General features: G+C 39.1%; 1 protein-coding gene and 1 long non-coding RNA gene across 2 annotated transcripts; one reads left to right on the plus strand and one right to left on the minus strand.

Annotated features, from left to right (window-relative positions):
- The first annotated feature begins 348 nt into the window (after window positions 1–348).
- Window positions 349–686, plus strand: LOC119746076. Its single transcript, XR_005273691.1, has 2 exons — window positions 349–533; window positions 636–686. It is a non-coding gene; the product is annotated as an uncharacterized LOC119746076 (long non-coding RNA).
- A 9,630-nt stretch (window positions 687–10,316) lies between these two features.
- LOC119746082 (mitochondrial calcium uniporter regulator 1-like) lies at window positions 10,317–20,390 on the minus strand. Its single transcript, XM_038222874.1, has 8 exons — window positions 20,165–20,390; window positions 17,429–17,563; window positions 16,600–16,703; window positions 14,950–15,051; window positions 14,225–14,266; window positions 13,219–13,290; window positions 11,796–11,910; window positions 10,317–10,501 (listed from the first exon to the last, which is right to left on the minus strand). The coding sequence occupies exons 1-8, from the start codon at window positions 20,277–20,279 to the stop codon at window positions 10,443–10,445; spliced, it is 744 nt and encodes a 247-aa protein (XP_038078802.1). The 5' UTR covers window positions 20,280–20,390; the 3' UTR covers window positions 10,317–10,442.
- Between the last annotated feature and the right edge of the window lie 374 nt (window positions 20,391–20,764).

The raw sequence follows: 20,764 nt of genomic DNA on the forward strand, positions 1-20,764 counted from the left end.
GGGTTTGACCTTTTAACGGTAATATAACTTTATCATGGCTCAGTATGTTAGGAAAAACAAAGATCCAGCATACTCTACGTAAAAAAGATATTGCATACTTGGCAAGGCAATATTTACCAGCTGATAGGGCTGGGATTTTACATTTTTATTATTGTAAATGTTTATAAAAAACTGTTTAGCCATTTGGACCAATCTTAACACTGTACACTGATACAAACCCCCTTCAATAGGGAAAGCATTGTGCTAGCTATTGTTCAGAAAATCCGTCATGTGGCAGTTGCTTGAAAAAAAAAACTGGAGCAATGCTTTCGCCATTGCGAGGGGCCACATGACATGAATGACCGGCAAAATACAAGAAAGCATATAAACACAATAAAAGGCCCACATGGTACATGTTCATGTCTGATGAGGACTTGGAACAAAGGTTTTCCAAAGACACCGATAACCAAAATACCTGGGCCCAATGCATCAGAATAAAATAAAAGGCCCACATGGTATATGTTCATGTCTGAGGACTTGGAACAATTACAAAGGTTTCGTAAGATACCAATAAGCAAAATACCTGGGCCCAATGCGTCAGAATAAAATAAAAGGCCCACATGGTATATGTTCATGTCTAAGGACTTGGAACAAAGGTTTTCCTAAGATACCGATAACCCAAATACCTGGGCCCAATGCATCAGAAAGTTTCCGTGTACAAACCTTATGGGACATGTTGAGAAAAATCATGTATTCAAACAATAGCAACAAAAGAAGGGAACAATAAGGGTCCTCAGCGGTTTAGTAAAACCAAACTATGTGTGGTCCTACCACACTCATACACGCGAACCAACACTGACCGCAGTGTCTAAAGTAGAAGTGAATGCAGAATAGCAGACACAGTGAAGGAAACAAAGGAAGCAATGATGAAACAGAGAAATGCCAAGGCAGCAATGACACATCCTCAAATGGGGTGCAACCGTAAACAGATGAGGTAAGCAAGCCATGTTGAACAATTTGGCAGCATGCCTATGATGATCTGGTGCAGAAACATGAGTTATATACACAGTGCGCTGAAGATAACAGAATTTGATCAAGAAGAAGCCTGGTTAAAAAAAATTGCCAGCAAATTTCATCAACATGAAATGTGAAGCAGCAGATTATATGAAAGTTGCTGGTTAAAGCCGTGTTCCCATTGGACTTTTTCTTCAGCGGCCACGCGGGAAAGTTACCGTGACTGGCTTTGGTGTAATTCTACCGTGCGTTCCCACCTGGACTTATATTCCGCGACGGAACGGTTCATTCGCTGTTCGAGACTGGCAGAATGTCACACATTGCGGGCGCTGTGCACAGTCACCTTTGACCTATGCGGGATATGACGTGCCTGTGACGTATTTTTCGCGCGCTGAATTTAGTGGGCCACGTCAACGTCAACACTGACGCGATGCGACGCTAGCACACAAAGATCATTGTACTACAAACAACTCAACAAAATGGCCTCTTCTTCCGGAATTCCTTCTTCCATGTCTTCAAGCTCTTGTTCCACCCCAAATGCTCCGTCGACGAAGCCGAAGGCCCCGAGAAAAAGAAATCGAAGACAGCAAGTGAGTCCAGTGGTTCCACCCCAAATGCTCCGTCGACGAAGCCGAAGGCCCCGAGAAAAAGAAAATCGACAGCAAGTGAGTCCGATGGGCCTGGGGGGAAACGTAAAAAGAACTGGGGACATCCTGAAACTGTGGGATTAATTGCGATCTGGGGGTCGGTGCAATACCAAGCCGGCTTCGAAGTCACGATCCCCAACCAGCCAAACTCCAACAAGGGTTTGGTGGAGTCCAATTTATTGGAATTTGCAAGGATGAGGAAGGTTCCTAATAAATCACCCCAAGTGAGTTAGCGTCAATGCCAGCTAAATAAAAATTAGAAATGAACAAGTTTCAAAATTCTTTTTATTGCCATTTTCCCCTCTGAAGTCACTTTTAAATGCCTTGCTACTTGAAGGATTTGTATTTTATTTGTATTATTGGACCGAAAGCTGTTTCTATCATGTTTTAATTGAAACCCAGAATGTGTGTGGATCATTGATGGATTGGCCATGCTTCAACAAATGAGCCCCAAACACATGCCAGTGAGCATGGGCAAACTTGCTGAGAAGATTCTTATAGTCAGTTGGTGAACTTGGCATGCAACCGTGAATCAAACAGTGTCCACTTCGTCACAGACAGATACCCCAAGATCAGCTTAAAAACTGCTGAAAGGAAACGCAGGGCAGCCACTGGGTCCCAGAAGATAAAGATTTCAAAGCCTTCGCAGCCCATTCTGAAACAGTGGAAAAAGTATCTGGCAAATGGCTTCAACAAAGAGAAGTTGGTAGAATTCCTCTTCAGCACTTGGAGAAAAAGGAATGTAAAGAGCTTGAAAGGGGTTGTACTGGTTGGTACAGCAATTCCATCTCACCCAACAAGCGAATTGTAGATGTAAAAGAGATCTCTGAGCTACACTGTTCACACAAAGAAGCTGACAGCAGAATGTTGTTGCATGCCAGCTACATCGCCATCCTGCGACAGTGACATAGTCATCAAGAGCCCAGACACCAATGTGTTTGTGATAGGCATTTCTCTATCCTCTGATCATGTCAGTTCAACCTATATTTCCACACTGAGAGATGAAAATGTTGGTACTATTCACCTACAAGCTATAAGGAAGCACCTTGGAGATCTGTCTATGATGAACTTGTAGCGACACATAAAAAAAATCCAATTACATGTATGTCCTTTTGGCTGACCATACCCTTTTTGTGGCCCAAGGTCAAAGTGTGTTGTACTGTGGAGACATAAAAACTCCTACAAACAAGTGCACATGTAAATATCACCATCTCTGTTATTGTTATATTCAGTCATTTTACTATGTCGCTTTAATCAACTTTTCATCAGTTTCCATCGTTTTCTACTGTGTATAGTTTCATCATCTTTATTAGTAAATATCTTCGTCCATTTCATCTCCTTCAACTGTACATAACTGTTAGTCCTCGTGAAAGTTATTATTGCCATACTCCCTCTAGCCTCAGATGGTATAAGTACACGATTTACTCATTTTCTACCCGTTCACGATCGCTACAACACCCTCAAAACAGAATTGATTAAGCGGATATTTGCCTCGGAGCAAAAACATCAGATTGCGACAGTTACTACTTGATGAGCATGTTCAGATTTTCTTTAATTAATGAATTTCTATTAAGAAAAAAAAAACATTTTTGGGGAGACAACTGGGTTGATTCCCCCCCCCCCCCCCCTTCTGGATCCGTGCCTGATCTTGGAAACATATTGTACTAGATAATTCTAAGCTTCGTGGAAGTACAGAATCGTTCAGAATCTGTGATGATACTCGGATTTCCATCCCCACATTGTTATGCAAAATTTTGTTAACACAATTCTCTGTTTATGTCCTTCCTATACATTGCCCCAACGGCAATGACAACAAGTTTCTGTACTGTTTGTGTACAGATCAATTTGGGCGTCATCAAATCTGATCCCTCCTCAGTGAAAGGACTAATATTGCAATCATGAAAACTCTGAACAAGTACGTCCCAACAAGAGGCAAAGAAGTTATTCCAGAGTGCTGCAACGCTGACCAACTGTCAGTAGAGAGAATGGCAAATGCCAGGATGGCCCTGGCGCATCATCGTAATCCATCAATAGAATGGCTGGTCTAGAACCACAGCCCAACAGTTTCACCTCCCCATGTTGCTTATTCAGGTTTCACAAGGCGACCTTCAAATCATGTGCAAGGCTCAACTACATCATTTCCCAATGTTTTTCTTAATTTGTAAAAACATAACAGTTGAAGATGACAAATTGTTTGGGCAAAGACTGAAAAAAAAATATTTAAAGAAAAACAGGCAACCACGATTAATTACTTTGAGTCCTTTTCACATACAAATAATTTGAAACGAAACAATATATGTAATATATGTGTATGTATACGAAGCTCTGCAAAGTCGCGACAGCCGATACAGTGAAAGTGCAGTGGTACAGAGGGCAGTAAAATGTATGTAGTTGTAACATTCAAATATCTAAATGGTCATTAAGGAAGTCAACATACGCCTCAGGTTTTGCCAAAAATATACCATTCGGGAAATATCCCAAAAGATATGTTTTATAGTATTGTTTTAATATTTCTGTATTGTTCATTTAATAAGGACTACATGGACAAATTCTACAAGCCAGCAAGTGCTTCACAACGGGGAACTCTCTATAACATAGGGGACAAATTCAGACACAAGAACATGAAGAACGTCAAGAGCAAAGTGTCAACATGCTTCAATCATGCCACCGTTAAGGAAGTCAACATATGCTTCAAGTTTTGCCAAAAATATACTATACAGGACAAAATATCCCCCAAAAATATGTTTTCTAGTATTCTGTTTTATCATTTTTGTTTTGTTCATTTAATAAGGACTATATGAACAAATTCTACAACCCAACCCAGCCAGTGCTGCCCAATTCAAAATCATATTTGTACAAAGCCTTCGAAAAACAATCAATTAGCCTAATATAATAATAACGTATCTTAGTTTCCCAATGGGCAGTTCAATAATTAACATTGTTCTTATTTGTATAACACAGTGTATGATCAGTAGATTCGTATTGATGTTGTGATTTGTCTAACCCATCTTTGAACAAATCCAAGGTGATCATCCCCACTTCTTTAACTACAAAATCTTGCACCACAGTTTTGTCCCATCAATGCTTGCATTTAAAAAGACATAATTGAAATACAACCATTTGCTTTCGCAAAGCCTTGGGTTCAAGTGTGCAGCGTGTCCTTTATTGACTCTATCAAAGTGACACTGAAATTGACTTTTAATTCATTATTATTTTGTGAATATTTTAAAGACTTATTTCTACAGAGCAAACTCTTTCTCCTGCTGAAGTCAAATTGTACAATCGATGTGTAGTCCTACAATTGAAGGAGAAACATGGCAAGTTTAATATTGAAAAACATATCAGTCTACCCGTTCTTTAAACATGACACTATTAATGCAATGTTTGCAACCAAGCAGACAGGGACCATTATTGGTCACAATTAAGATGTGCCCGATTAGTTACAAATTATGGAACTATGACAAGAATGTTCGGGACTTGTCCATTGCACAACTGTGGCATGAAGCTCAGTTTTGTGCAGTAAAATAGCCTTGCTATTAGAATGAGGAAGAAAAGAACTCTTACTTTTCCATTTCAAAAGACTGATCATCTGTTTTTACTCCTTCCTTTCTCATCTGCCAATGTCAAACCTACATGTTTGACATTTCACTAAACGTAATTCGCATACGTCTTATTCTTGGCAATCCTAGAGATGGTAATGTAACTTTGCTTTGTTTTCTCAAACTGAAACTGTTTAGGAGGGTACAGTCTTCAAGAAACTCTTGAAACACTTCAACACTGCACTACAGTCCCTGTTCTCCACTTCATTGTTGATATTCACTGTCAACAATGCCTTTTGCTGGGCGCTGTAAATTTCCAAAACTGTTCAGCATTTGACAAAGACAGTGGCTTGCAGTTATCCAAACTTGTAAATATGGGAATCCCTCAGTTAAATTTTCTCAATGTTTCAGACAGGATCGTTGCAAGTAAGAAGATTGCCTCTGAAGACCACAAGTTCTATAGAACACACATTATACTCCACCTGCTCCTGACGAATGCTGCTCGAACCAGCGTCATCGAAAGGATGGAGTTGCAGGAGTTTGAAGTAGCCACCTCACAACTTATCCAAACTTGTAAATATGGGAATCCCTCAGTTAAATTTTGTCCATGTTTCAGGGAGGATTGTTGTAAGTAAGAAGATTGCCTCTGAAGTCCACAAATTCTTCGGAACACACATAATACTCCACTTGCTCCTGACAAATGCTGCTTGAACCAGCGTCATCGAAAGGATGGAGTTGCAGGAGTTTGAAGTAGCCACCTCACAACTTATCCAAACTTGTAAATATGGGAATCCCTCAGTTAAATTTTGTCCATGTTTCAGGGAGGATTGTTGTAGGTTAGAAGATTGCCTATGAAGACCACAAATTCTTCAGAACACACATACAGTATACTGTTTCTCACCCACATAAGGCAAGAGGTTCTACCTCAAGCTTCAGGACTTCAAGAAGTGCTAGGATACCAGTGGTACTACCGTATTTTCAACAAGGCCAGATACTTTGCATACATCATGGAAGGGGCATTATTATTTTGCCTTGTTGAACGGGAACCCCGTGTAGAGTATTCTGATGAAAGACCTCCTCACTTTACGGGAAAGATACCCCCAATCGGGGAATTCATGACAGCAGTACACATGCCGTCAAGCGCTACAACGTTCCAGTTTATCAGCAGAAGTATTTTTTTGTTGGAGGCGTTGAGAGGAGGCCCTAAGGTAGGGGCAAAAGCCCTATTTGCCACTGGTGTTGACGTTAAGGTCCTCGGTTACCTAAACAGGGGGTGCCACAGTCTAGTTCAGAATATCCATATGCTGTCAATCTTAACGCAAATAACTTACAACTGTACAACATTGTCATCAAGGGTATGAGCAGCCACTGTATTAGTGATGATGACGTTGTCTCAGTTCTGACGAAAGTATTCAATAGACATCAAATTACAAGTGAGAAACTCACTTGCCCCCTGTTATCAAAAGCCTTAAAGCAAAAGATCAAGGCTATGTATCAGAGGTGTAAACCATGTGTACGTGATGGAGACAAATCTTAGGGAGTGCACAGTTAAACAGATGGAATAGAACAGTGTATCAAATTATCAATCAAATTGCCTCACAAATCAGGCAGTCCCACTAAATGCAAATCACAAGTTTGAGTTAAATGCTCAGCAGAATAAGCGCATCAAGTTAGAACATGGGTTGACATCAAACACAAAAAAACTTGAGGACTTGAGGAAATGGAAGGTAAACAACATGATAACATGCTATTAGAATGTCTGGTTGATCAGTTGAGAAATTCAGTGGAAAAAAAAAGAGGTCAGAGAGGTAGAGGCAAATGTGAAGTCACTTGTAAGAAATCCCAGAAATACAAAAACTGAGCAAGAGCCTCAAATGACCTTAGAAACACTGTAGAAGAAACGTCAAAAGATTGTGGTCTAATAACTGTATGTTTGGAAATACAGAAAGAAAGAAGGGCAAGTTGATCAAGATTACAATGGGTGAGAGAGAAGAGCTTTTGACTGAAATTAAAATTGATGAGATGATGTTCATTATAGATACCTTCAACACCCGAACTTCAACAAAATTGTGTTACTCTACCCGAGTTTATCAAGATTATGTGTCATGAAGTATTGTCTTCTTTGTATGTATTATTTGTTTATTTTAACATATTGTTTATATGTAATTTTAAAGTAATTTTAGTACTAGCTGTCGATGTTTCATAGATGATTTTTAGTCTGGTTGTATCGTATACTTTTAACATTTAACTTGTGTGAAATGTGGTTTTTTTGTAAACTTTGCTGGGCATCAGTGGAAAACAGTGTTTTGTACTGATCTGATTTTATCCAGGGTAAAGAATAAACAAACAAACAAACGTGAAAGGACTGCACGATCAAATGCACGTTGTTAGGTTGTATCCGTCTCAGACCTGTTCATGCCCAGTGAGTGACACGTGCATTCACAGAGCTTGTAATCTTGCCATAGGATACAACACAGTTGCCTTAACATCTTGAAACGAACAAAGAGAGGACGAGTACATTTGGGGAGAAAGAGACCGTCAACAAGGAAAGGCCACTTGTTTACCCTTTGTTTGCTTGTTTCCAGACTTTACCGATAATAAAATGATTGCTTGAGGTCTAGGAAACACGAATCACTGGAGGTATTCTGGAACGAATAGGTAATAATAATATATAGATAGGGATGTCAGAAGATAGAATGTAAAGTGCATGGTAACAGAATGGCCTTTTTTCCACCCTTTGGTCGCTTGGTTCCAGCCTTTTTGTTAGTTCTATGATAAAAGACTTCCTTGTTTAAGATTGTTGAGGAAGTCCTAGAATGGTTCATTTCTTCAATGTTTAGCAAACCAGCCTTTTCTTGATTTATGTTACTTCGCTTTGTGTCAATAATCCCATTTTCCAAGATGGCGGTTGCCGCCAGGATTTCGGCGCGAACCATAGATGATTGTGTTTGATATATTTAATTTACTGTAATTTGTGTTTAATTCTTTAAGTTAGTTATTATTCATTGTGATTATATATTATTCTTCATCGAAGACTCATCCACACTGTTTCGTCTACACTCTTACAGAATAAATCAGCAAAAACAAGATCCTTGTCGCCGCTTGCTTCTTTCCTATTTCAGCCCAATTTCTACCTGGGTCACAAATATTTTTAATAGGGACGTCTGAAGCTCCAATGTAAAAAACATTGTCGCTGCACAACGAACAAATTGGGTATACCCTTACAGAATGGTCGTTTTCTACTCTTACTTCACTTGGATTTAAAATTCAACATAATGGGCTGGCCGTCCAACAAATTCCCAAAGATGACAATGAGCGAGAAGAAAAGGTTCAAGGGACTGTTTGGAACCAACAGACTGACAAAAATGTCTTGCAAGGCAACCATGGACGTTGTTCAAGGAATGAACCAAAACAAAAATGCAGTCCTGAGCTACATTGCTCGCATCTCTGACATGATTGGATTGCAGCTGCCTTCCTGATAAGTGCCAACGGGCATGCAGCTGCTGAGGCAACAAGAACTAAGAATGGGAACAAGAATGACAAGATGTTGAACAAGTGGAATCAACTGCTCAACGAGTTTCAAAGAGCTGAATAATGTAAGTTTCCCGGGATGCCTCATCCCATCAAATACTGCTGGCCTGCCTACGTGTCCATCAGATGGAATCGAAGCAGCGATGCATAATGTTGTCAGATTTCTTACCCTAAGTCCACAGTAGTACAGGGGCCAATTTCACGGTGCTGCCGAGCACAAAAATTTGCTAAGCAAAAAAAGTCTGGCTTATAAAACCTGGTTACCAGCCAAAACTCCATGTGATGTATATTGCTCGTGATTGGTATTCAGCTTTTGTTTGCTTAGCATGAAAATCACATTGACTTTTGGCTGGTAACCAGCTTTTATAAGCCAGACTTTTTTTGTGCTAAGCAAATTTGTGTGCTTAGCAGTGCCGTGAAATTGGGCCCTGATGAGTCTGAGGATAGCTTGAATAGAGTTACAAACAGCAGTGTCAGCCACTAAGTAATGGAAGATAAGGAAACAGTGTTCCAGATTGATAGCATGATTGCCTTATCGTGGATCCGTGGCCAAGCAAGAGGATTCAAGCCATTCGTTCTCAAACCGAGTTGGTGAAATACATGGTCATTCAGATCACTCATAGTGGCAACAGATTCCCGGGGAACTGAATGCAGGTGCTTATGTGTCTTGTGAAATAAGCGTAAAACAGTGGTCTCAACAATGGAAAACTGGACTTGACTTTTTGTGTCTGCTGGACAAGGACTGGCCATGAGATCCAACCCTCGTCAACCAGATGGAAGTCGGCAACTTGGAAAACGCCTTCCACTGTGGGCCTCTTATTGTCCTTCAATTGTTTATACTTTGAAATATTTGGCAAAAAGTCCCATATGTTTTGTACATGCTCTCCAAGAAATGGAAAGAGAGATCCATTTTTAAACCTTGTTTTTGGTCCAAAATTTTAAAAATCTTTAAATTGATAATAAGGGAATAAATGTGTGTTTCGGAGGTATTATAACACTCTGTTTAAAACCGGTGTGAGTCTGGATGGGTGATAATTACCCGAGGCGAAGCCGAGGGTAATTATCACCCATCCAGACTCACACCGGTTTTAAACAGAGTGTTATAATACCGACGGAACACATATTAATTCCCATTCATAAATACCTTTTTGGTCAAAAAAACAAATCTTTTCGGTCCAAAAATCAAAACAAGTCTCAGACTAGACGCTGCTAACCATTTTGTTCAACAATTTTACTTCATGTTTTACGAAACACCCCTCTGACTATCATATGGAATGCCCCTGCACAATTGCGTGCGCGTCGCACATTCCACCTCCATGGTTGCGCGTACTGTGCGATGTCGCGCAAAATGCAGCTGGGCTGGTGTAGTGTGAATATCGAACTATGAAATAATGATTCACTGGCAGTATTGCGCATGCATGCGTGGGGAATTTGAACGTTCAACCAAAGAAACGTTAAGGATTTCATGGGAGTCCAAATTTCATGTGACACTGGAAAAGTGTTTAAGACCAGCTAGCCATGTCTTTATCATTCGTTTAAGACCAGCCACGTGACGGGCTCTCGACCAATAGGAATGCATAAACGGTATTAGGTATTGATGAATTAAGTGATTAAACATTTAAATATTAAAATAACACAACCATACCAGATGAATTTATCTCTTAACTGGAATTTGTTGAAAAGTTCATAATTTATCTAAAGAAAAACTGATATAATGTCTCACTGTCTGTTGTCAATGCATCCAAATTCGGTAGAAACCCAGAGCTATTGTCAAACAGCCTAGAAGTGTACCTGGCAAAAGAAAAGAAGAAATGAATATATTAAGCACAATGTAAAACAAGTTTATATTCCACTTGCCTGATTGGCCCAACTACAATCTCACATTTGTTTGATACATTTCAAAAAGTAAACAGCGCTTCAGAATTTCTTCTTAAGATGTATGTAACAAACTGTAAAAGAACCTATGGATTCTTGAATTCATTTTGATAGTTTACTTTCAAATTCATGCACATTAATATATACTTTTTGTCATGGAGAAATTTCCGCAGTCATTTAATGATATCACAATTTAACATTCACACTAAGGTTATTCAAACAACTTTTACATGTGTAGTCCTCATCAATTAACAGCAACACTTGTTGTTAGTGTAGAGCTCAATAAATATTTACCATTATATACATTTGAAGACACGTCATTGCATTTCCTTTTGTTTCTTCCATAGACTCAACACTTAAGGCCTTTTCACACTAGACAAATCTCATGGTTGACACGGGGTTGACGCAGGGCTGAAAACATGCATCGTTTCACACTTGAAAAATATCAACCCTGTGTCAACCCTGCGTCAACCCTGGGATTGATTTCGCCCCGGGTTGAGCTCAACCCTGCTCCAGACCAGGGTTGAGATTTTCAACCCGTGTTGAAATTCTTGCCAGGGTTCAAAACAGTAGTAACCGAGCGAAACAAGCTGGGTTTGCAAGTGTGAAACAATGCGGGGTTGAACGCGGGGTTGAAAAAAAAAACCTCTCAACCCGGGGCAGCACTGGGTTCACCAAGGGTTGAGTTTAACCCGGGGTTGAGAGGCTCTAGTGTGAAAAGGGCTAAAGATACTTGCGAAAAACAAAAAATATCTATTCAAGGACAACAATGAATCTGCTCTCTCGTTGTTCTCATTGTCTTGCAGCTGTCCTCCGACTTCATGAAATACATGCACATGTTAACGAGTGTGTATGTGTTCTACATAACCCCCGTGGACTGACACAAAGGGAGAACAACAGATCTGACACACAAAGGGAGAACAACAGATCCTTTCAGTCCTCGGGAGTTGGGTCTTTTGTTGAAAACGTTCGTCTGTAGTGAGTTTGTGTGCTTAGTCTATGGGAAAGTGTTATATTACAGGGACAAAAGGAAACACAAAGCATTGTCCTCGAGAGTGAAGTAAAACACAACTATGTGCGCATGTGGTGTGTCCACACACTGAATCTTTTGAGAAGTGGTCACACAGTTCTGTTCCTGCAGACCTGAACAGAGTCCACGTACTAAAACACCACCAAACACTGGCAAAAGGGACCAATACTGGAGACATACCTGCAAAGTACCTGAAGATATCATTCTTGGTCGCCTCCAGCTTGGACATGACATTGGCTACCTCAGTGGTAATAAGATTCTTGTTAGTTTCAACCAGCATCCTGTGCTCGTTAGCCTATCAGGGAATGAAACCAAACAAATACAATACAGCTTACTGAAAATTGCGATGACATGGACTTCAAATGCGCAGGGTGCCAAATTCAGCTTTAGTGCAGTCGAACGAATGGAATCATGTTGTTATGTATATGTCCTAGGGCATAATAATAATGGGGTGCTTATATTGCATTTCATGCCAAAGGTCTCAAAGCGCTTCACGATTATTACCCCTGTTCATCAGGCCATGAGACCAGTTTTTGTAGCAGCTCGAGATCAGCGCATTCTGGTCTCTACCTTCACAGGTACCCATTTATACTCCTTGGGGCTGAGAGGCAACTGTAGTTAAGTGTCTTGCCCAAGAACACAAGCACCATATTTCCAGTCACGTGAATCAAACACCATAACCATTGGACCACAGCCCTCCACAATGAAGGACACTTTTTTCCTGATTGTTTATTTAATTCAGAATTAAAATGGGTATCTGTAAATATATATCAGTCTTTTCAGAGCTGGTTGCTGTCTTTGACTTAAGATAAAATGATCATTGCAAACATTGAGTTGTAGATTCATGAAGTAGCTCAGGTTGTGTTGCAGATTCATTAAGAAACTTGCACTTGAGCATATTATACCTTAAATTTGTTTTATTTTAAGAGAATTGAACTGGAGCTGAAATTCAGACTTTTAAGCTCAATACGCAAGTAAATGTATTTTGTAGTTGGACTAAGAATCACTTGAATGTACAATGAGCCTTAGCAGGCAAAAAAAGTAAACAACAAAATTACAGTGATGCAACAATTCCACTATCTGAGAAAAATGCCTTTGTAAAGAGTTCAAACACTCTGATATTAAATGCCTCTGGCATTGCTATGGTATAAAAGTGTATCCTCTAATCTTTGCTGGCATTCTGTAATGCCAGACTTGGCTTTGACTCAGCAACTGAGAACCTCCCACATTTTTAATAATAATAATAATAATAGCAGGTTCTTACATAGTGCTTTTAACTAAAATCAAAGCACTTTTAATACATTATTATTACCCCTGATCATTGGGCCAATTAAACATTCCAAATACCATCTCAGCTCCCTGGGGAGTGTACAGCTCGATGCTGCCTGTTAGGCGCAAGGAAGCTAATTCAATCACAATAACCATATCTGCCCTCACAGGTACCCATTTACTCCTGAGTGGAGAGAAGCAATAAGTGCCTTGCTCAAGGGCACAGGCACCATGACCCAGGCTGGACTCGAACCCACAACCCGCACTTGAGGCTCAAGTCTAAGCACCGGATAACTGAATGGAATTAAGGATACTATCAAACAGTGGTACACACCTCTTCTTTCACCCTGCTTTTCTCCAGATTGAGGTCCAATGCAACCTTGTTGCTCAGATTGGTGATGTCATCCTGTACAATTTATGGTAAAATAAAACATACTAAAATGTGTTTTTGCCCCCCCCCCCCCCATTATTTTTTTTTGGGGGGGGGGGGGAAGATTTAATACTATATATCTAAGATACTACATACTTAAAGTAATTCCTTCTCATGCTAATACTGTGTTAACAATCCATTCTTATGCGAAAAATAGGAACTGTTCTTGCGGTTACATATAGTTATCAAGACAAAAATCTGTGTTAAAAAACTGGCATAAAATGAAAGTTATTTGGATTTGCAAGTGCTTATAATGCAAATGCAGCATTTTAAGCTTTGGGATTTGTTAATACTGGCGCATTCAATTATCAGACACTCGGTATTTGAGCTGTGACCCAAAAAAAAAGACTTTGAAACTGTTATTTTAGTTATAATAAAATATCTTTGAAGCCACATGTAAAAAAAAAAGAAAAAAAGATGATCAATCTTTCGGTTTTCAAACACCCACAATTCTTTAACCCTAACCGTCCTGAATCCTTCAAAATCATCTTCGCCAAAGTGGATGAATTTGGAGGATTGAGGTTACATGGCAAAAGTTTTTGTAGGATGCACTTTGTCAAGGTCTTGGGTCAGACCTTGTGTTGTTTTTGCTCAGCCATGCATAAATATAGGCCTGGATTATGCTTGAAATCCTCCGTACTGCTCCAGGATGTCCCTGGCCAAGCCTCAACATATTGACAGTCACTGCCGCAGGATTCAGGCTGTGGTCACCCCTCCACAGACCATATTCAAGAAATAATGGAGGAATTGGCAGGATTGAGGCTATACATGTACATTGTGCTTTTTTTCCATGAGGCCAATTCGAGGATTTTGCAGGATTGAGGCTGCATCCTAGCAAAAAGGCCTAGGGAGTTAGGGTAAACAATGCAGTGATTCAAATTCCCTGTTAGTCCATCCACCATATGCTTACCTGAAGTTGTTTCCTCAACTGTTTGACTTGATTTTCTAATCTCTGAAACAAAAAAAGAGTGATAATATGAATGCATTAAAGGGAATGTACATCATTGGATTTTGATGTTATTTTTAGAAATTAACTGTTTGAGGGGCTATAATAACTCAATATTAATTGTTGTTCAAAAATGCTGGAAAAACCAAGAAAAAAGAAAATTTTCAGGTAGTCTGGTTCCCTGACTCCACTAAAGATGAAATGTATCAATTTATAGATGCTGGAAAATTGCAAGGTAAGGGAACCAGTCTAGCTGGCCTACACCCGTTCATGAACATGTTACCAAATTTGGACTGGAAAAAATTGACCTTGAAGCAGTAGTTGAAAAATAGTTAGGTTTTCTAACAGTGGTCGGCCGACCACCCTTGGAAATTTATACAAAAATACCACTTTTCTTGAAAATGACTTCACATTAGGTGCCATAATTTTACAGGATATTTTAGACTGTCATTTACCAACATCCTTGTAAGGTATTTCATAAAAATTTGGTACTTTTGTTTTTCAATGTTTGCAAATGTTGTATATTCCCTTTAAGAAGCAAGAAACAGCAAAACATTATCTTTGGACAGGTAAGGTACATTTTGCACTAATGTGGTCATACACTTTTTTTTTAAAGTCATTACAACCATGGACTCCCTGCAAAACTTGTTGTGGCCTTCACCAAATGGGAACAGAAAATTTATACAAACCTCATTTTCAGTGCGGAGTGTTGAAAATTCACTTTTCTCTAAGATGATCATGTCCTTTTTCACAGCTGATATGTGGGACATTATCGTTTGAACACTGATTTCCTAGGGTAAAAATTAACAGACAAAAAAATAGCATTTACAATAATGGTAAACAAAATTACATGTAGCAACTCAATTTAAAGCTTCAAAATAACCTGTACAACCAATAATTAACCCCAACTCCCTAACATAATTTACTAGGAACCATACCCATCCAGGCAAATTCCAACACCCACATGAGAAATCATACACACTGTTGGACTTAGTTTCTGGAGGCATGCCAAACCAAATGTAAAAGACCATCAGTTTAGGGGTACTGTACCTATCCCAACAGATTTCAACAACACCTGCTGTTGGACTTTGATGGGTTGAGTTCGGTTAGGGTTAAGGAAGGGTTAAATTAAGTCAAACTTTTACCAAGTTTGAAGCTATCATTACAAGACACAATTGGCAAACAGTTCTCAAATTTGCCTAGGCCAGTGTTTATAGAGTCTTGTGACAACAGTAAGATGTGTTGGTCTACCATGTTAATTGACAAGCGTGCTCTTGTCATGTCGTCATCAGGAGTTTGTTGATGTTAACAAGAGCAGTCAAAATGTTGAGCACAATTCTCATTCTTGTTTTTTTTCTGAGCTACACTTCTTTACAAGATATTTGTCCACAAACAAACCTCACTAGTGTAAAGCCACGTAAAAATAAAATAGTTTCTCATCCAGGCTTTTTTGAGAAACGGCAGCCCCTATCCTTTTTTTTTTTGAGATGGCAGATTTTCCAAGACGGCAAATTTTCTAAGATGACGGATGGATTCTTCAATTTTCTCAAATCTTTTGCTAATACAAAATTGTGTTCAAATGGGCCGTCATCTTTTTGTCTACAAAGCTACGATTTTGTTGGAAACAAATAAAAGACAACATACATGTATTGACAAAATTTGCAAATTATTTTGCAAATATATATATGGAATAAAAGGAGAACTGGTTGGAAAAAGTACGCGGGCAAGGATGAGAAACTTTTTGTTGTTTTTACTTGGCCTATAAACATCTATGAGAAAGTGTTTTTTTTTTGTTTACTTGGCCTATAAACATCTATGAGAAAGTGTTTGGGTTTTTTTACTTGGCCTATAAACATCTATGAGAAAGTGTTGTTTTTTTTTTTACTTGGCCTGTAAACATCTATGAGAAAGTGTTGGTGTTTTTTTACTTGGCCTATAAACATCTATGAGAAGTGTTTGTTTTTTTTACTTGGCCTATAAACATCTATGAGAAAGTGGGTTTTTTTTTACTTGGCCTATGAACATCTATCTCCACAATTCATTATCCTCTGGAATAAAAATAAACGATTCAATTGTTTCTTTTTGAAAACAAATCTGAGTTGCAAAGCAATTTTGGATGAGTATCTGTACATCATAAATGTTCACTGGAAAAGTAGGAACAGATATTTAATGCCAGTACTATCTTGCAGTCACAAACACACAGGCTGCTTTGTACTTGATAAGGTACATGTACATGTAGTAGTTGATTTTGACACTTTGCAATAAAACACTTCTTTTAATTTGTAAATTGTCAGTAAAGTTGCACTCACTTTGTGAATTATTACGACTTCAAACCTTACCAACTGTTCCTTTGAAATTGTCTCCTTTGACAGAACCTCTGTATTTTTGCTGAACACACTGAGCAAAACACCTGTGAGACATTCCGCCTGTTGCCTTGAAAATCCTAAAATCGCATAAAGAAAAAAGTTACCCTTGACAATACATTAACTGCACAATTCCCTAAATTCTAGTAAAGCAAATTAAAAACTTACTACAAAGCTAAGAAATAAATTTTGAATCTTTAGACATTTAGAGCAAAGTTGGAATATGCTGATGCCCATAATCATACTGTAATATTTTTAACAATTCTTTTTTCGTCAGTGCATTAAGCATAAATTTGTATCATTAATGAAGATTTTGGGACTCAAAGTAGGTCAATGTGTTTTTTAAGCGCACGTATCCACTAGTATTGGTACTCAAGGCGCTACGTCATTATTACCCTGCTCATTGGGCCAATGAAACATCCAAAGACAATCTCAGCTCCCTGGGGAGTATACAGCTCCATGCTGCCATTTTGGCGCAAAGCAGCTAAAATCAATCACAATAACCATCTCTGCCCTCACAGGTACCCATTTACTCCTGGGTGGGGAGAAGCAATGAGTGACAAAGTGCCTTGCCCAAGGGCACACACACCATAACCCCAGGCTGGACTCGAACCCACAACCTGCAGAATTACCCACAGAACACGAATTCAATGATTCAGCCCACGAGGCCATGGCGATCAACACTGATAGTTACATGTATATTTTCCTTTTTCACTGTTAAATAAATTCTTACATAATTATGAATACATAAAGTTTAAATCAATCCACAATTGTGATTACTTTCAAAACTACGAAAATATCATACCATGTTCTTCCAATGTATTGACCAGACCATTGGTGTCAATGAAGACTTTATCTTTAGTGATAACGTCCATGTGTTTGCTTGTAGTACTAGTACCGGTACTAGCAGATGCACACAAACACCTCAAATTCCTCTTGGCTGTGAAAAAAAAACAAGATATAAATACACACCATGATATTACACATCATGACAGTTTATAAAATCACAGAGAAACAAAATTGAAGAAAGTAGGGTTTGAAGTTTGAGGGGGAAATATAGTCAATTATTATTCATATATGAGGATTCCAGCGGTACAAATAAATCAGCGTATAGTCGTGTTCCCTAACGTGGCGCACTTCGAAGCTTACCCAAATTTCCTCGTGTAGTGTTGCCAAACCTCTTTGTTGACAAACCTCAAATTCATGCAGTGAAATACTAGTACTTTTACCTTATTAATGCTTGCTATTTAACCTCTGTGAACAATTTCGGTTTCTTAAAATTTAATCCGAAATTCAAAAACGGTGGCGTCCGGAAATTGGGCACAAATTGGCGGAGTGTTCCCTAACGTGGCGCACTTGAATAAATCTCGGAAAATTCCAGATTAACATTTAAGAATTTCTGTAAACTTGATAAATTCTGATAAATAATTGTTATCTCTACTTACATACCCAGCCAGATGTTTGTCAGAAAATTATTTTCTTATTTTTCGGGGCATTTTCAAAGGGTTCACTTTGCACTTGAAAATAAAATCGGAAAATCACGCCAAAATAAATTTTTCTTGTAACTTTGTTACGGGTAAATAAACTCGCGATTTATGAACAGGAGTGTTTAGAACTTGATGAAATTTCACTTTCTGTGAAATTTCAGTTAAAACTTTTGCTCTAGGTAGGCGCTACAGGCGAAAAATCAAAGTGCGCCACGTTGGGGGCCGCGCCACGTTAGGGTACATCAACAATATTGAATGCTTTTGTAAAACATACCCGGATGACAGCAATAATTTTGATATTGTTTGGCGCGCCCTTATCCAGTGTAGCAATATGATCTTTTGCTGCGTGAATGAAAGGACCAACTTGAAACAGAACAAAACTGACTAAAATATGAAGACCAAAATAATGATGATTTCGGTGGCTGTGTTGAGGCCAAGTGTTCGGAGAAAAACCTGTACCTACATTTCAGCATTGCTGATGACCCCTCCCCCCCCCCCCCCTGCACAAATTCCTGAATCCTCCCCGAGAAATAATTTCATATATGTATGCCACTAGTTTTTTACCCGGAAATGACTCATCAAACATCAGAGGGATAACATGTCCTCAAACAGGGAAAATATTGAAGCATTTAGTTGGAAAACAATTTTTCAGACCAGTCTCATAGGGTTTGTACACAGGGTGCCAAGTGGCGTATGATATGGAATTCTTTCTCGCCCCTAAAGCTTGCAGTGGTTGTAAGGAAAGAATGTTGCAACATGATGCTGCTTTTTTTCTTTATATTATCTCAGTGAAGGTCAGTCATTGGAAAAATGCATGAATCTGGGACTAAGAAACATTTCCAATTTTGTTTGGAAATACTTACAAAATTTTCTTGACTCTCCATAGACTTTGTACACAACCGGTGAAGAACTTAGCGTCAGGTTGCAACATTATTTCCGGTTGTAATGTGCATATATCAATTGTTTCCCCCCCCCCCCTCCCCCAGTTGCCCCACCCAAGACATGGGGATTGTCACTTTTGAAGTGACAAAATCCACACCCCTCGGGCATGTCGGGCAAAATTTAAGTGACAATCTCCAACATATAGGATGGGACGCCGTATTATCGCGGTACTTAGCACGTTTCTCGTTCGGAATAGAGATTGCCCACTAACCTTCCCGAATTGTCCTGTCTTTTGTGTAGTAAAACTCTTCCTTTTCTAACTGATATAAACAAATCCGACGGTGGCATGGTTTATTCCGTGTACAATGCCTGTGAAAATAGACATGCTCTGAGTGTGCCAACGGAGGTGGACTCCCTATTATCGCGGTATGCGGGAAGTGTTTGTAAATCTTAAGAAGGAAAGGATGTCACAGTTTAGAAGGGCAGAAAGGAAATCACATCTATATTGTGCAGGTAAACTCTTGGTGTTTATTTCACCACTGAGTCACCTTGGCTCACTCAGCCATGGGTGTAACTCATAGTGAACACAGCTAAACACAGCTTGGGCCAATGACAGACAGTCATCATTGGCAAACCAGGAAATATTTAGGAGAAAATAGGAAATATGAATAATACTAAAGAATACATTCACCTATAAGTCAATATAAAACAAAGTAACCTAAGACCTAAATGAGGTCTGGGTTACTTTATAGGCTAATCAGAAAGTGCTGCCTTTTTCAGATGTCTATTTTTCGTGAAATGTCCAGATTCATTTGCACACGTTGCGTATCAAAATTTCAATATGAAATTTCATGAAAGTTAGACATCTGAAAAAGGCAGCACTTTCTGATTAGCCTAAGACTAGTAAGAGGGTGAGTATGCTTCTATTCTAAAGCAAAAATAAACTACAATTTTTAGTACAAACTATTTTAGGCCTAAGCCTAATGTGAAAATCAAAATTTGACAAAGTTCGACATGTTTTTGTACATGGTGGAAGTGTGGCCTTTATTTACGGAGGTAGTCCAGTAAATTGGCCACATTTATGGGGCTAGACCAGACCCCGAGTCCCCGACATCGGAGTCGGACCCGGAGGGGTGGGGGAACATTTAGGCGCATTAAACAGTTAGGCTTACCTCTTTGTGCTCCTACTGCATACCTAGATAGCAAACTACATGAAATACTCAATATATTTTCATTGGAAAAGAAAGTCAAATATTTAAATGCCCCCAAAACAGGTCTTGTTGCCATCGTAGAACTGGCACTGGACTGACAAACTTGCTGTAACTTGCGGTGATAGCCTGCACTACATGCATGACATACCGAGTTGCACACGTGTCTGGCTAGGCTGTGACCATTAATCTTGTATTGCGCCCTCTAGTTCTAGTTCTTTCCTTGAAGCTCGGAATATTGTACGCGGCGCTAGTTTTGTGACCATTAATCTTGTATAGCGCCCTCTAGTTCCTCCTCGAAGACAATAATTATTGGCCTACTTGCAAAATACCTTGCCAAAAAAGGAGTAAGGAACCATCAGAAAAACATGATCAAAAAAAAAGGATTTATTCTATGCTTTTAGCGATTTGCATTCTGTTTCAAATCAAAAAGTCATACGTACTCTGGCCCCCGCTCAAACTGAGGTCTGTCTCCCCTGAAGAAAGTTATAGACTCCGATATGTTGGGAACTATTCCAGGTTTATTAGACGACAACACGAGTTCACATACGAACATGTAAGCGG

This window comes from Patiria miniata, unplaced genomic scaffold (genome assembly GCF_015706575.1).
Source record: "Patiria miniata isolate m_02_andy unplaced genomic scaffold, ASM1570657v1 HiC_scaffold_12, whole genome shotgun sequence".
NCBI classification, from domain to species: Eukaryota; Metazoa; Echinodermata; class Asteroidea; order Valvatida; family Asterinidae; genus Patiria; species Patiria miniata.

What these genes read in the sequence shown, in the direction of transcription:
- LOC119746082 (XM_038222874.1), bottom strand. Translation starts at nt 20,279, where the DNA reads ATGGCAACAAGACCTGTTTTGGGGGCATTTAAATATTTGACTTTCTTT. An exon ending in CAATTTCAAAGGAACAGTTG is followed by an intron (nt 15,052 to 16,599) that starts GTAAGGTTTGAA and finishes TTTTTACCCTAG; the next exon opens with GAAATCAGTGTTCAAACGAT. An exon ending in CACTCCGCACTGAAAATGAG is followed by an intron (nt 14,267 to 14,949) that starts GTTTGTATAAAT and finishes TTTTTGTTTCAG; the next exon opens with AGATTAGAAAATCAAGTCAA.